The sequence below is a fragment of the Platalea leucorodia genome, assembly GCF_965183815.1.
Source record: "Platalea leucorodia genome assembly, chromosome: 4".
Classification (NCBI taxonomy): domain Eukaryota; kingdom Metazoa; phylum Chordata; class Aves; order Pelecaniformes; family Threskiornithidae; genus Platalea; species Platalea leucorodia.
In genome coordinates, this window is record NC_138826.1 from 18,614,025 (window position 1) to 18,631,591 (window position 17,567).

Sequence of the window (17,567 nt, forward strand, 5' to 3'; positions counted from 1 at the left end):
TGCGCACTGGGAAGTACAATGCAGATACACTCCAATGCGTCTGCAAGATGTCAACTAGAACCACATGATTTTAGCAGTGTTGGTTAAGCACCAAATTCACCATACCCAGGCTCATGTCCACAAAGCCATTCAAGTTTTGCCTGAACTTTTACCTGCAGGCTTTGCCATTTGAGGCCTTTTGCCTGAACTATACTTTCTAGAAACCGGAGGACAAGTGCAGAGGCATCAACATCCACCAGCATCAGCTCAGGTCTGGCGCTGCAGGGGCTTCGCTTGAATAATGGGCAGATTTCAAAATAGGTATCTTCATTAGTTTAGTAACAAGACATTTTCCATAAGAAAAAATAAAACCAATAACATTTAAAACTGGCAGAACATTACCATCTAGAGCTTCTTTTAATTCATCTTTGGTCCAAGCAACTTCTGTCATCAGGAGTCGGAGATAATACATTGCATGCTGGTGAGGCTGTTCAGCCCTGAAGTTGTTAAGCGATCTCATGTACTAAAACAAAATAATTAAGTTCAAATTACAGAACTCTATTTCTAAACATATTAACCTTGTACTCTCAACTTTATGTACCATCAAAAAGATACATTTCAAATGTCAAGAACATTCTCTTGCTTGTTAGACCTGTTAAAAAAATTGTGTTAAATTACCTTAGTAATAACGTGGGCTTCTGAGCCTATGGATTAAGCAGTAACCATTAAGATAGTTGAAATGAGCATGAAATCAAACTTCTCCATAAAAATAATGACTGGAAATTAAATTATTGCAGTTAGACCTAAATAAGTATTTAGATCAAATTGCTCTACCCAAGAAATACGCATTCTGTGATGACTGTCCGGGGGTGGGGGAATATCGCTAACAGAAAATCTGTTTTTCTTCCAGTTGCTTCCCTGGGCTGACTTGGTTAGAAAAATACAGGAGCATCTGGGAAATTCTTTGCATTCTTTGCCTGGATAAAGGAGGTATAAAAGAAGAATAAGTGAGCCTTTCCAAAGAAACTCCTTTCTAGTCCAGCTGCACCTTTACAAAATAAGCAAAACCTTTTTCCTCTACCAGAGGAACTGGAAAGTGCAAACTAATACTTTTGGCAAGCTAGGATCATTTCTAGTACAGGAGAAAAGTAACTCATTTCAGGGTACATAAGTGAGCATGAAGTTGCTGAGGATGCATCCTTCTGTCTTTTCCAGCCAAAGCTGATATATCCCTTATCTGTTAAGTGTAGACATGAGGGGAAAAACTGCAGTCTCCCCATCTGATTTAACTTTTTTGTATTTTGTCCTTATTTTACATACACAAAAGGCTTATGTAGCAAAACTCTATAAAATGACAAAACATGCATATAATAGAGAAATGATGTTCAAGCAAACTATAAAGACAACCGGGGAAACATCTTAAACTAAGAGAAAATCATCCAAAATGGATCATTCACAGACCTGTGGGTTGGGTTTTTTTAGCTTGACATTTGTCACATCCAGTTAAAACTTTGCAAACAATTAATGCATCTTAGGTACACAGAGCCTAAATAACAGGTTGTTATAATAAATCTACCTCATGTTTGACGTCCACCTGCTTAGAATTTCCTACTAAATAGTAATGAACTAAAGATAGCCCTGGTGGCTGTCTAGGCCAGTCACCTGTTCAAAAATCACCAGCAGCAGAGGATTATAGCTATAGCAAGCATGGTGTGATCTTCCCTGCAGCCCTAGCTCTCTCATGGAACAGGCTTCCCAGGGAGGTGGTTGAGTCCCCATCCCTGGAGGTATTTAAAAGGTGCGTAGATGTGGTGCTTCGGGACATGGCTTAGTGGTGGACTTGGCAGTGTTAGGTTAACGGTTGGACTTGATGATCTTAAAGGTCTTTTCCAAGCTAAACAATTCTTTGATTCGATCTACTGCAGACTACTTGCAAGCTTTCTGGGCCAGAAGTCAGCCTGTTCCCCAACAGCAGTCTAATCCCTGTGCACTCATTTATACCTCCACAACAACTCATTGCTATGAGCGCCAATATCTAATTTGTTCATTTCCTTTGTTTTACCTCTGTCCTGCTCTAAAGAAAGCACCAGAAGAACAATTATGTATCTTGTTTGGCTTAGCAAATGTAATCACCTTTCATAAATTTACTGCAGGAGCTTAAAAAAAAAAAAAAAAAAAAATCTGACTTTCATTCCATATATATAGATCAGTCATTACATTTAGGAAGTGAGACTTCCAGAAGTCAGCATGTCCTTAACCAGCTGGTTACTTTTGCACCAAAGGATCTCAGCTCAGGAGCAGAGCTCCTCTTCACATCTGGGGAGAAGAAACGTTGCAAACCTTTCAACGCTTCCTTTCCCCCTTCATCCATTTTCCCCTTCTTTTATGGGTAGACCCCATTGGGGCCTTTCCAAATTGTAAAACAGTATATAAAGTTAAGATTTCCCGCCCCATCCCCCTTCTTAGACTTCTACTCCTATAAAAAGTGAGTTGCAATCCCTTGATCAATCATAAGACCGACTGAAGGAAGATTTCAGGGCCAGTTATTTTTAACCAAAGAATGTAATATAAACACTCCGGAGACCTCATGGCCACAAAAAAGACAAAAGAAAAAAGTTTCTGCAGTCCCAGTGAGGCAGAATTTCACTCTGTATTTCCATGGATAATCAGCCCTCAGATTTCATTTCAAGTCGATGCATTCAATTTTAAATTACTCCAAAATATAAATTTCTCATGTAGCTTACCGCTTCCTTGATAATTTCAAATCGTTTTTCATCAATCTCAAAAGTAGCCATTTTCTCAATGATCTTCTTGAGCAAGATATGTTGCTTGTCATTATAACCTTTTACAGAAAGCTATGGAAAAAGCGCATAATTTGCTTTAAATGTGGAAGATAAAAGACTAAAACAATTACCAAGTCTTGTATGATTCAATGAACAATACACTTTTCAACAATTACTCTAAATTCAATGTTATTCAACATTAACTCATTCTGAAATAAAATCCTTTTACCCATCAAAAGATAACTTACTGATGAACATAATATTGCATAGTTGCCCAGGAGTTATGAATGCAGAGAATTAATGTAATTTCATGTAGATGTTAGCAAACGGTACTCAGAATGCAGTTTTTTTAATGATTACAAGTATTGAGTCCCGTCAGTAAACTGTACATTTGGAGTACTGAGATGGTTTTACTCTAGGTTTCTCATTTTAGTAATGAAATCCAGATTCACAAATACTCTCTAATTTATTTTTAACCTTGTTTCATGTTTATCTTGCTGCTCATAAAAATGAAAAGGGGTACTGTCAACAGCAGCACAACTTATAACCAGGATGATGCTGGGCTGAAACACCAAGGTAGTTAGTCTACAATTGTAATGAGATATTGATCTGATCATACACATTTTTTTGAAAGTATACATGGAAATAAACTTGGGTCATTTAAAAAAACAACATAGAAACTTAAAAAACACTACATGATTGCATCAAGCTACAGAAAGTTTGTCTAGTGAAAAAAAGGCATTAGAAGGCCTTTCTGGGGGAAAAAACTTCAAAATTTGTTATCTCAAAACAGGAATTAAATTGGATTTGTGCAGTTTATTTATTAAGGGTAAAACTAAATTTTACGACACAAACCAACATACAGGTGAATTCCTGCTTTTCAGTAGGAAGATTTTTTTTCTTCTATTGTTGCTGAAACATACCTGAACCATGAATTTGAAGAAAAAACTATCATAAATGAATTTATGACAAAGGCTGATACCCTAATTAGCATAATAACCCAAACTGTTAAACAGTCACCAGTGTAGCATCTGTCCTTGCTTAAAGTATCAACGTTGTACAGTTACACCTATTGACTATAAAACTTCTCACGATATGGAAAAGAATATTAAAGTTCCCAGATATCAAAACGGAGTAAACTGATTTTAATATGCAAAAATAGAATCTTTACAGTAGAAGAATATAAAGACCCTACAAAAACCAGCTAATATTTAAAATAACTCTAAATTTCTAAACTGTGACTAACAATAAAGAAAATTACACACGCACACTTGCCCCGCCCCCCCCTTTTTTTTTTAAGGAATTAACTCTGACCATCAGCAAGCTTGGAAACTGAAAATAGATAACCATGTTTGCAGTAAGTTAAGTGAATGCTACCAGGAAATGAGATTTGCGTTGAATAAGAAAAGAAATTGCAGAACTCTCTTTCATACAGGAAATGTAAAGACAATATGCAGTATATTCTCTTACTAAGATGCTTTGGAAAATAATACTTCTACAGGAAATTTCAAAACACATTTTGGTATAAAATGATGGTTAATGAAAGCTTTTAACAGAACTAACAAAGACTATTAAAATCTCCTAACATAAATCTCATAGGAGAAGCTGAGTAAGAAATAACTATTTATCATAATATCAGTATTTACCAAGTAAGTATTGTCAGCACTTTAAAAGAGATTATAAAGCACGTAATAAAAACAAACACTAAGGAAAAACCATAAATATCCAGCATTGCATTCTAACACACACATGCACAATCCATTTCCACAGCTCAGTACAGCAGAACTAGAGAATTATAACAAAATCTGTAAAGTTGAGATTCATTCAACAGAAAAGTTAATCTTTTTATATAGAAACCAGCAATAGTACTTTCAAGATTACCATGCAAGCAAGTAAAAATGTGAACTAGAATGCAACAATTGCACTGCACACAGGTTCACAAGACACTGCAATCTTAAACCGGTCACTCAGTACAGATTAAAATATAGTTTTGCTTTCCCTTTAATTCATGAGATATATGCAAGGAAAAAAACATTAACCATCTCATTTAGAAATGCAGAAGTCAAATGTTTTCTCCAAGCTCAACAACTCCCAAGCTGTTTCATTTCCTCCTGCGTTTTTTTCTTACTTACAAGTATTGCATTCATTCCTGATGCAATGCCATAGATCAAACCTGAGAGGCGTGCTGCATATGTATACTCTTTTAAATCATCCTTCAATAACCTGATAAACAGGTATGTCATGTTGCAATGGAGAGGATCAGCATAAATGTAGCGACTAACAAAAAGAAAAACAAAAGAAATGCTTTGATACCTCAAGCAGTGACAAAGTAATGGATGAAGAAACATGACTGAAGAGTATGTATATGCAGCCTCATGATCAGTAGTTCTTGAACAGGAAAGCTGAAGTGTACCATTTATTTAATAGCATGAGAAGGGGGTCTTCTACCCCATCAGTCAGAAAGTTTTTAGTAGATATCTGACAAACTGAAATAAATACGTAAGCTTGGATTAGGGTTGCTTTTTTCTTTTTTTAAATGGAGGAACAAATCTTACAACTAATTAATTTCATGAATGGTATAAAAATAAAGAAGAAAATTTGCTTAATATGAATGGAAAGATTGTTGAAGACTTTGAAAAAAATTCAACTTAAAATTCAAATTAAAGAAAGGATGGTTAATAACCAAGATCAAAAGGAGTAACAGCCTTAGACCCATTTTTTAAATAAAAGTCCTTCCATCAAATCAATATAAAAATGTTGATGAGTGGAAGTAGTTTTAAGGCTTTAAGCTTTTCCTTGGTTTGGGTACTTACATACATCCCATAGATGGTATTTTGGAGATCATAGTTCAAGCCAGCTAGTTCTGCTGCATATGCATACTCGTTGAGGGAGTCTTTGAGTAGTTCAAGGTACAAATAGGCCATGTTACAATGCAAGGGATCCACGTAAGCAAATGGGCTGGAAGAAAATGTTGAAAGTAAAATATGCAGTTTAAAATTATTTCTCAGTTTCTTTCGGCCTTTTAAGTTTGATCTGAAGGAAACAATATTTACTGCGAGTATGCTGATGGATCCCATTATGAAGGATTCCTATTTTGAAGCCAAATATGAACATACCTGAAAATAATTATTTATCTTGCTTATGGTTTGAGCGATGCCTAAATATATTGAAGATTCCAGAGATACTCTTATTTGTGCTCATAAATCAAGACACGTTATATTTACTTTGCTGCACAGTCAGAATTCACCAGGAGTAGAATAAACTAGATACACCCTGAATAACCAACATAATTCAAGAGACTGAAATGAAAGCCCACATACTGAACATTAATTAATACTTCTACACTATCAGAAAACAAAGTAGTTTCTGTTACAAAAATTAAGAGATTAGCAATTTGTGGTATGAAAAATATGCAGTACATGCTAAGGTCAGCTCAGGAAAGAAGTCTGGCATATCCATTTTCATACGACTAATTTTTGTGTTATCTTTTTAATGGCAACAACTATACAAGCTCTACTGTTGTATTAGAAGCATCTGATCACATACAATACTGTCACAAATTTCTCAGAAAGAGAAATGCAACTCAAAGACTCAAGCCATGTTTCAACTGCGCTAATTGTTAAATATCTATGTGTTTTAAAGAGTTGCAAAGTCAAGACAAGTTATTTGTACTATGATTGAATATTTAGTTCTAAAGCTTCTGAAGTGCATGTAAATTCATTATCAATTTCACAGAGAGAATCAGCAGTATCTAAAACAATTTGCTGTCAGGATATCGCTTACAATTCAAAAACCACGCCACTTGCATTTATTTTCCCTAAGCAGTCACTAACAGTCATATTCAGAGACATGCTACTATGTATGTTTAAGTCTATATAGCATGGTATTTCACGTATACCAACATTAATGTTGCAAAACAAAGATCACATCACCACACCACACATGCTGATAACTTTAAATTACATTGAAAAGGTATTTTTAAGAAGGTTCCTAGTAGTTTTTAGTAAGGCCTTGACTTCTTCCTTTTAGATTAAGGAAAGGAAGCATGGGAAGAGATTTTTAATAAATAAATAAATAAATAAATAAATAAATAAATAAATAATTCTCTTAGACAAGCAGAGCCTACTATAGTCTGAAATCTTAGCCTAGGGTATGGCTTTTTACCATAATTCGGTTAATTTTTAACCATTACTGGGTTAATTATTCTGGGCTTGGACTTGTATAACAATTTCAATATGCCCACTGATGTAAATCTAATTAACATTGAATTTTTTAATTAAGACTGAATTCAAAGCAAGATGTAGGTCAATCCTACGTTATCATAAACCTTCCTCCAAACTCATTATGTTCTTTTCCATTTTGATACTAGAATAGAGACTTAATCAGTTTGAGTGATTAGTATGTCCATATCAGCTATAACTTCTATATACTCATTTAGCTGGTAAAGGCCAACAGGGAGTTTTGAAAATAACGAAGACTACTAAGTCATTAATCCTCAAGTGAAAAATAACAGAAAACAACTGTTATAACACTGTTTGGGAAGTTGCCTTCTATTACCAACAACTTTGTAAATAAATGCTTATTTCTAGTTTACCCATCAGGGCTGCAGGCAGAAACAAGCCTCCTCATCTCTTCTATCTTACTGAAGCAGTCTGTAGTGTGAACAAATTCCTGTAGTCTGCTACAAGGCAGCATAGCCATCATATTCTGATCTAGAATTGAGGCTAAAACTTTTTATGAAAACCCATGTTATTAAGATGGCTTTATTCACCAATTCACTTGGCCAGAAGAGCTATGGGTAATTTCATCAAGTCTTATGAATAAACACTATACATTTCACCACTTCCTCCAATGACCATCAGCATGACCTGTCTCAAGAGAGAGATTCACTAAGAATCTTTCTTAAGTATCAAAAACAGACAAACCTGCTTACAACTTCTTTTGGAGATGACGTACCCAATATTGTCAAAATCTCCTCACATCCGTTCATATCCAATTGCCATCTTATTTTTAAAGAAAAGGAAAGAACCCTCGCCCCCAACCCTAAGAGAAAAGCCTGCTTTCCACCTGTAACCATTCCTAGGATGAAACAGGCAAATCATTCCATTACATTAGTCAGCAAAGCTCGAGTACTCCTGGCTTTTTAAAAGGGCTTACTGAGATGAAAGTACACATCTAACTGAGAAAGACTATCACCACATATGTAGTCGAAGATGTCCCTGCTCATTGCAGGAGGGTTGGACTAGCTGACCTTTAAAGGTCCCTTCCAACCCAAACCATTCTACGATTCTATGATATTGTGCGTATGCACACATACTTATACCTTTGTTTGCTCTACATAAAATCAATTATTATCTTTTAATCATTCATAAACTCGTATAGAGATTGGATCACTCATAGTTCGTTTTTTGTTTGTTTGTTTTTTTAAATCAATTCCAACACAACTGTATAGCATAAACTCAGCGTCCAGCAATAAAATCCTATTTTGGATTTTGGCCAAACATAGTACAAGGGAAAGCCCCTAGGTATGAACAAAGAAGGCAAAGTATTGCAATTGCTGTTCTCTGAATAAGAGACAGGCAGATACCATTTTGATCTTCCATTTCCTGACACATTGAAGTTGAAACAGTTGTAATGTTTGCCCTGTGGTTTCAAAAAGCAAAAAAAGGAAGTGTCCAGGCAATCTATTTTCCCCAACTAGTACCAACACCAGTACCACGATCTGACACTCTCTGAAAAAAACCCTCTATCTAACATTCTGCCAAGAAAAGTTTCAAGTGAGTCATTCAAAACAAGAACTCAACAGTACCTCTATGAGCATCTATCAGAGCCCATGTAATAGCCTTTCTAGCAATATCACTGAATCATTTAATTAGGCCAAAGGAGGAGAGTTCCTGAAATTATTTTCACTTTCAGTAGTCCAGCACAGAAACAGCTGCACTCCGAAGACAGCAGTATGTTTTTTTTAATTCACAAGTTAGAAATTATTACTTGAAAGGAACACTAAGAAGGTACATCATTGTCATGCTCACTTAAAAAAAAAAAAAAAAAGATAATTTTCCTGTGACGAAAATAATGCAAGACCAGAATTAACATTACAGCACTTTATCATGCATCTTGAGGCGAGAATCACACGTTCATTGATAATACAGACGGTGTTCTTCTAGAAAAAAAAATCAGTGGTTGGTTTCAATACAAATCCCACAGTTTTAAGCACTTAGAATTTTATACTGGCTTGCATTATGCAAATTAAACCAGAATTTGAACCGAAAACCATTATCAGAATAGCATTTTATAAAGAACACACTATCTTAGAATAGTTGCAATTTAGTCATTAATTAAAAATAATACACACCCATTTTTAAAGAGGCATATTGCAATATGTAGTAGGTCCTATTGGCAGGAATATTTCAGGTATAGCAGATAAAACATAGAAGAAAATTTGTTTTAAAAGTATTTTTAGATAAACTTTTCCTGTTAATATAGATGGAGCACCTCAAACTGCTTGCTACTCAACTACTGCATAACTTACATGAGAATTCCTGCTATCTGTATCTTATTGCATGTTTCCAAGTAAGGACAAACATTTTAAAGCCTCAATACATGCAAGAAAGTTTTTGCCACAGAAATGCAGATTCCCAACAAACAAGAAACTTTTGGAGAGCAATTTATGTGATATACTTAGCATTGCATACCTGAAAAATTCAAAGTTGAGACAAGCTTTCGGCAAAAAAAATTTGTCATCTTGCTTGAACCATAGTTTGCTCATAGCAGTGTCCTGTGTCAAGAAAAGAAGTTTTGTTAAGTCACCTAACTTTTAACTGTAATATATTACACTATTTAAAGAAAAAAAAAAATCTCTTCACCACTTCAAATCTGTTTAGTGTTGTCCCCTTAAATTCATATTCTTGCTATATACATTTGTGTATACATCCATCTATCCTTATTGAGACTCTTCTTATCGTATGTCACCTTAACAAGCAGTTAAATAGCTGCAGCATTGTAAATGAGCTTATGATCAAAATGGGAACTACTTTTCTAGAGCAGGACTGATCAAAGACAAATACAGAGTTAGCTTCACAAAATTCCTGCTAACGCTGGCATTAAAAGATGTGCCATTATGCAGCACTACAGCAGCATATAGTTACATGTTTTAGACTAATATAATTGGGTATTTAATGCTCTAAGTAAAAAATATTAATGCATTGTATATTGTTTTAAAGTAACATTGGTAACAGAAAACACATACGCATTTAGAAAAAGTAGTAAAACTAGTTGGAAATTAGTTAAAAGATCTGTCACCAAAATTTTTTTAGAATATTCTCCTAGTAGAGGAAAGAATCTAAGCAACCTCCTCTATTGCGTTTTCTCCCACAAAAGCTGTGAAAGAGATACTCTCTCTGTTCCAACTCTAGTTAACTTTATCCCTCCAACACTTTTTCTTTAAATTGCTATACATAAGAAGAGAGAACTTTTAAATGTAAAATTATTTCTCTTTCTCATATTTTTGAGCAGATGTTCTTGGTTTCTCAGGGATTTGGCATGGTATTTTCCTCCTCCTTTTTGCATAAAAGAAATAAGTCTCATCTCTTACAGCACACCTCCTCTACACAATATTTGACTCATACTAAAAAGCCAAATTACAGCTTCTCTCCGAGACAGAAAAAAAAAATTATTCTGTTGAATTGCTACTACACAGTTTAGAATACATCCTACATAAGGGACAGAATGATAAACAGTAGAACCTCTCTGTAGTACTGGAGACCTGATCCAATAGCTGAAAATCACTAGCTGCAGTCCATAGTAACAACTTGGCCCTCCAGCCAAAGCCTAAATGCCCTCTTCCCTGAGGGTTTTTCAGGGCAAAATGTGCCATTACAACAGAGGTGACCTAGTGACATGCTGCCAGTGAAAATGGCAATCCTGTTCCTGCATTTATGTTCCCGTACCTCCCTTTCTCCACAACACTGGTCCAGTCCATAGTAAGCTCACTTAGGCATATAAAACAGCAGAAAAATTGCTTTTTTTGTACAGCTAATCTCTGCTGATTTAGTTCTTGCAGTGTTTTGCTGTAGGGTCAGACAAATGCCAGGGCCCACAAAAGGAGAACGGCACAGACATACAGCTGGGGAGAAAATTAAAAAGATGCAGGCAAAATAGATAAAGTCTATTTCATCAAGTACAGAAGATTAAAAAACATTCTCCCTCAGAAAACATATTTTAAAGGGAAAGGAAAAACTAAAAGCAAATACATTGCTAAAGCAATGTTGCCTTAAAGCAAAGCTCTTGTGTGGACCAACTGCCTGGTTGCTACAGAGACAATGAAGGACCATCAACTTTCTATAGCAAACCAATTAGTGTTACTTAATAGAGCTGTAGTATGTGTCCCTGCTGAGGTTTAGGGTTTCAGTTCAGGATGAACATAAACATACGCTCAAAGTGCTCCTCTGTTAATAATCCCGCTTCAAGTATATACCTCAAATGCCCTGTGCAGAACAAAAACGTTCTCCTGAAGGACGTCTTTGCACTAAAGCAGGCTTATATTAACCTAGTGTGCAAAGTGTTCCTGAATTGAGCATTCAAGCTGAAGCACAACATGAAATTGCAGAAGACTTTTCCTATTTATCCTCCAACTAAGCCTATAACAGAGATGAGCATTAGCAAAGACGCTATGCTTTACTAGTGAGAAGAAATTTTTAGTAAATTTTAGGTACTCAGAAAAACTGAGATTTGCCAAACGTCCTGAGATCATTAAATGATGCTTCCAGGACACTGGAGAGTGATATTTACACTTTTACATCTCTGTCTCCCTTTTTCCATGCAATCACAAGCTTTTTCCATACACAGTTACAAAAGAATAGCGATGCCTACACCCTCGACTTACTGAACACTGCTTAAAAAAAAAAAAAAAAGTAAGAGTGGCAGCCACCCTTCTGCTAAATAAACAGCTTTAATACTATTTCTATCAATTGTTAACACACTTTCAAAAGGACAAAGAGAGTTCAAGCTGTTTGTAGATTCATTTTTGTAGGAACTCAAATAGTCATAATCCAAAGTTTAGCAAGAATGAACTTTCTACTGTCTTTCTAGCAGTATCTTTAAGTTTCGTACTTTTTTGTTTATTATACTTTGGAATATGACATGATCTGTATTTTAAAAACACATAGGAATTAACTGCTAACTTCCCAGAAGGTTAGCTAGCAAACAGAACAAATACAGATAGCTTACCTTGACAAGGGCAGGGTACTGTGTTGCATCTTTTTCCAATGGCAAAATCTCAAAGTTAGTAGGAATGAACTCATTCTTCATTGGAAGCTTGAATTTCCCATTCAGGTCAGCATTTTGCCATTTCTAGATAAACAGGAGAAACAATGAGGCTAAGTAGAATTTCTGCTTAATTAATGGATATATACTTACTTATTTTATGCTGTAACAAAAGATTTAAAAATGTGTTCCACTACCTTATGTGTAAATACTACCAGGATGACAGGGAAAGAGAGAAATATCTGGGAAACCAAGCTGGAGTAGGCTATCAGCAGGATGAAGCACTCCAAGGAGGAAGACAACAGATAAAACAAATTTTGAAAAGTTTAGAGTGAAAGGTGGTTCTACGTCTCATCTTTTCTGCTACTGTGAACTCTAAATGAAGGCGTTAAACTAAATACATAAGCAAGAATTCTAATCAAGAACATAGGCATGGACAAGCTAAAGGAAGTGAAGTGTTCCTATGCAATATCTGTTCAAAGCATCATCGGCAGACCCAGTTTAGCTCTAGGGTGTATTTTACAGCCATCTCTTCTTAAAGGAACAGATCAATAACAAGTTTCAATAAGGGCTTGCCCACTTCCTTTATTGGAGTTTTGATTTTCAGAAGCTCATTCAACTGGCAAAATATACTCATTTTCTAAGTTGCAAAAATCAATTCCAGAAACAGAGTTACATACAGCAGTTGTAAAAAGATTCCTTTCTTAAGAACAGATTAGTTCATTAACATTTAATAGAGACTTTTAAGTTTTAAAAAGTTAATGCTTAAGCTTTTAAGTAGCCATTGCGTATTATGGCTCTTTTATAGCAAAAATTGTACAACATTCCCTGTACGTAACAGGGTTTAAAACCATTAAAATACATCTGTCTCATGCAATAAATATTTGAAATCTAAAGACTAATGTAAGATCCTTACTTCTCATAATATTAAACAGACTCCTTGTACAATTTTCATGCTATGTAGAGCAGCAGATTTAAGTTCTCCAACTAAATGGAAAATTAGACAAAGAATTTACCACTGTCTTTCACTTGCAGATATTAGAATATATTAAAAGTTTTAACATGCCTTAATAACTTCATCAGAAATTGCTTCTTGCTTGTACTGTGTTCCATACCAGTCTTCTGTTTGATCAGTTTTTCCTTCAAAAGACTTGGAAACTATTGCAACTCTGAAAACAAAGAGACAAAGCACTTTGGCATGAACGTGTCTGAGAAAAGACTGTGAGAAGTTATTCAGAGCACTATTTCTGTTCCATCACTAGAATGCATTTATTTCTGGAAATGGTGCCTGGAAAATTACAGAGTACATTTGGATAGCAAGTATACGTATACTGAACTACACACTAAGGTTAACCATGAAATCAGGTTATCAGTGTCATTTAATTTTACTGTTTTTCTTAAGTGTTACAACCTAGAGTTACACACAATCATTGTTGCATGCATTTCTACTTTTTAGGCTTTGTCCTTGTTCCAGAAAATACAGAAAGCAGTCCTTGAGATCTTCTGCAAAATTAATGAAGTGACTACAACATTTTTCATGCCACCTACATCAACACTCAGATATGTGAAAATACTGACTATAGAAATTTTATTCCAGACCTAGCGTTTTAGATTACATTATTGCAGTTTCATTCTCCCATTCATAATTTGATAGTAATAGTTTCTTCATTTTGTATCATTCCCATATTCTCATTGCAGATTGATACCTGCTTCTCCCCCCCCCCCTTTTTTTTTTATTTTGTTTTGGCTTTTTTGAGGGGAAGGGAAGAAAAGCAGGAAGATTAATGTATTTTACAGTCAATACAACAGAATCATACTCAATTAGAAACCTAAATCATAGAATTATAGAATATCTCAGGTTGGAAGGGACCCACAAGGATCATCAAAGTCCAACTCCCTCCTTCTCGCAGGACTACCTAAAACTAAATCATATGACTAAGAGCATTGTCCAGATGCTCCTCAAACTAAAGAATACACCTAAATAAGAGGAAATCCAGAATAAAGAACATCACAAACTTAACAGTTATTTTTTCAGTAGTCTTCGTAATAAGTATCAAGAAAACTCCTTGAGTTCTTTTTAACAACCTACAACACAAGAGTATTCAATGGAAATAAGTAGCTAGCTTTAAGAGTAAATAGATGTTTATAAGAATTCTGAAATGGTCAAAAAAGGTACCGCAATTACCTCCTACATATATTTAACAATCCCTAGATGCTGAATAGCACAGTAACGAACTTTTGTCAAATCTTGTGCAGATGGCTAAAATACGCATTAAAACATCAAAATATAGGCAATGTAAGTGTTCTTTTTTTAATCACAATATCTTCAGGCCAGGAACATTCTGTTGTGTATTTCTAATGTGCACAGCAAAATGGGGCATAAATCAAAACAGGCATATGGATGTGCCTGAAACTATAGTAGTATAGTTTACAAATATGTTACTGGAAAATACCCTTGGGATAAATTTTGCAATACATTGAAAAGTTTAAATATGTGGACTATTAATATTGTAAATACCTATGTCTATGTATACCTACCTCTTCTTTCATCTAATGTTTACACATAAATGACTAAATGATCCAAGAAGGTTGAAGAAAACACGATTCTGCTGTATTTAGTTCTAGATTCCCCCATTATGAAGATTTTCAAATTATTAATAATTTAATCTGTGCATTGCAGTTTGAGCAGCAGGAGAAGAGTGGGGTAAATAGCTAGCATTAGATGCATTTAAATAAATGACAAGTACATCTCAGAGTCACATGGGACTGTAAAGACATTCTCCAGCAACAGATTCAAAAATTGAAGCAGGACTTGCACCACAGGCTGTCTAATTTTGAGACAGTATTTTAAATCATACACACTAAAGCGGGGCAACTAAATCTCATGTTTTAGGGATGCAGATTTCCTCTGGGTTGAGGAAGGGAGAAATTTTTCCTATCCACCTTTGAAAGAACCACATGATTAGCATGAACATGCACACACATACATGTGAATAAACAACCACTGCTCCTCTGCAAAAGTTATGCAATATCCAAACCAGAATGAGAATATTAATCTTTAAGAGATATACTATTTCATCTCTCATTGCAAATGGCAATAGAAATGGTTAACATTTTATTGTGACTTCATATAAAACGGTTTCATATCTGTTTGCATGTTACATCTATTTCATTTTTTGTACAGAAGGAACAATACTAAGTAAATACTCAGCAAAGAACTAAGCATTTCAATCCTAGAGAATATTTGTTCTTGCAACACAGCGGACACTAGCTTGGTCAACAAGGTGAAATCTATTAGAGAGATTGTTGTTTACATTAAAAGGAGCCACAGAAATATTCTATTATGTTTTGCATTTTAACTTGGACAGCTGGTGAGCAAAAGCTCTATCATGGACAGATGAAGTTGCTAAGAGACTATAAAAAACATAAAGTCTCTTAGAATTTCACAGCAACCTACCAGGCCTTTCCATCCACTAAATAAAACATAAAAATTAAAAAAAAAAAAAAGAAAAGAAGAGTCTTAAGCTAAAAGATTATCCTGATAAAATTCCAATAATCATGCAGTCTGAGCAGCAAGACAAAGGTGCTTTATACTATAATACATAGATGTCTCTTACTTGACATTCCCTCTTTCTACCCTTCTCCAACATACCAATGCTAGAGCAGTAGTGACAATCCAAGCACCCAAACATTTGCTGTAGGAACATACTAAAATTAAAAAGCTAAAAATAATTCTGTCTGCTCAACATATGGAAAATGTAATTGTGGAAATCGGCATTGCAATTCTTCAAGCAGTTCTGCTTCAAGGGATCCTCCTGCCCTCCCTATACCCCAAATCACTACTGGAATGATTACTTACATTTTGAGCTCTCAGAAACATACCCACAACGACATGAAACAAACCAAAAGGCATTTCATCTGCCTGAGACTTACAACCTAAACCAAGATACAAGCATCAACAGCAATGAACACCAGGACAGGAAAAGAAGAGGGGAAAAGAAGCACCACAGGTAGAAATACAATGCTATGCAGTTACTAAAATGTATTACGATGCATCTTTAAAGTTACCAATTATGTAACGTTACTTCTGCTTTTCATTTCTGTGCTGTGCTGTATAGCACTATGAACATCCACATGGTTTAAGACAGCATGGAAATGCACTGGAAAAGCAAAACAGGCAATCAGGCAATCTTTAATAGGACCTGCTTATAACATATTTAAACTCAACCAGTGCAATTACACTTCCGAGCCATTCATGAGCATGGAACACAGCTGAAACTATGAATGCAATTTAATTCTGTATGTACATTCTTGTACATGCAAACTGCTGTAGTCCTCAGTTATGGTCAATTTTCAAAAACCAGCACGATTTCTATAATGTGATACATATTTACTAGGTACCATCTTGTTTTTCACTCTCCTGAAATCTAAAATGAAGCTACAAGTGACAGATCCACAGGAGAGTGTCACTTGGGAACAGAATGTGTGCTTTAAAATGAACGTACTTGGAAAGATTATCAACTACTATATTCCAGATTTACATAACAAAACTCAAGCTTCTAAGGGTAAAAAGTAATAGACTTTGAGACCACAGTATTTGTGGTATTAGTAACAGACATGTCAAAGCAGATTTGTTGCAAAAAAAAAATGAATTTATACTTAAAAAGGAACAATTCCCTTTTTTAGGAACTAATTTAAACTTTGTCTTCCAAATGATGATATTGTCAAACAACAGAAAAAATTACACATATCTTATTCAACTGCATAAAACAACATGACTGAGACAAAAACAGCAAAAGCCTAGATATGTTTATAACTTCCCCCAAAACCATCAGTAAAACTGATGTGAGGCAATATAGGCTGTTCAAAGCCACCTCCATACAAATCTCATTAGAAAACAAAATAAGAGGGGAAACTACACGTAGAGAGATGTTGCTGGGTTGCAGCATTCTAATCATTCTGCAGAAGCATGAGTTGTTAGGGTTCAATAAAACTAAGTTTTCTAGAAACACAATGGTTTGTGGGGGGAAACAAGTGAACAAATTATGATTTTCAAAATCTTCACTCAGATACAATGCAATTAAGAAATAAACACATACATTCCATATTTGTAACATGTTTATCATCAGGGATGAGCATCACCGACTGCATTGAAATAACTGTTTGCTCAGCATCTGTGAAATTCCAGCCCTTAAAAATTTCTGTATCAACATTTTGGCATTCATTTTATTTTTCTTCCCTCTAGGATAGTACTAGTGCTGCACTTCAGATACCAAGAGAGGAAAAAAGTCCATTTATTATCTAGGGGAAAATGTTCTTTAGTTGCTTAATCTGATGAGTCACCAGCTTCTTAAATTTTAATAAGAGCATTTATTCTGCAGATGATGAGGGGGAAAAAACTGTATTGGAAATGATGGGAAAATTACATTTTTCAGCTAAGATTGCGACGCACGCCAAGTCTATTCCCTTATCTTCACAGATGGCTGGCAAAACCCAACGTGGTTTGAACAAGTAAAAATGATACTTACATCTTAAAAAGGT

At 35.0% G+C, this 17,567-nt stretch overlaps 1 protein-coding gene across 8 annotated transcripts in view; it reads right to left on the reverse strand.

Annotated features, from left to right (window-relative positions):
• Positions 1-17,567, reverse strand: part of IDE (insulin degrading enzyme) — a 75,458-nt gene that overhangs the window by 24,511 nt on the left and 33,380 nt on the right. For 6 of the 8 annotated variants that reach the window (XM_082310382.1, XM_082310377.1, XM_082310376.1 and 3 more), the window contains exons 12-17: positions 13,093-13,195; positions 11,991-12,113; positions 9,458-9,540; positions 5,576-5,720; positions 2,724-2,834; positions 382-502 (exon numbers count right to left, since the gene is read on the reverse strand). In XM_082310382.1, coding sequence (XP_082166508.1) covers positions 382-502; positions 2,724-2,834; positions 5,576-5,720; positions 9,458-9,540; positions 11,991-12,113; positions 13,093-13,195 — 686 coding nt within the window. Of the gene's footprint in view, positions 1-381; positions 503-2,723; positions 2,835-4,894; positions 5,040-5,575; positions 5,721-9,457; positions 9,541-11,990; positions 12,114-13,092; positions 13,196-17,567 lie in introns of all 8 variants that reach the window. The other 2 variants (XM_082310378.1, XM_082310380.1) reach the window with 2 other exon arrangements.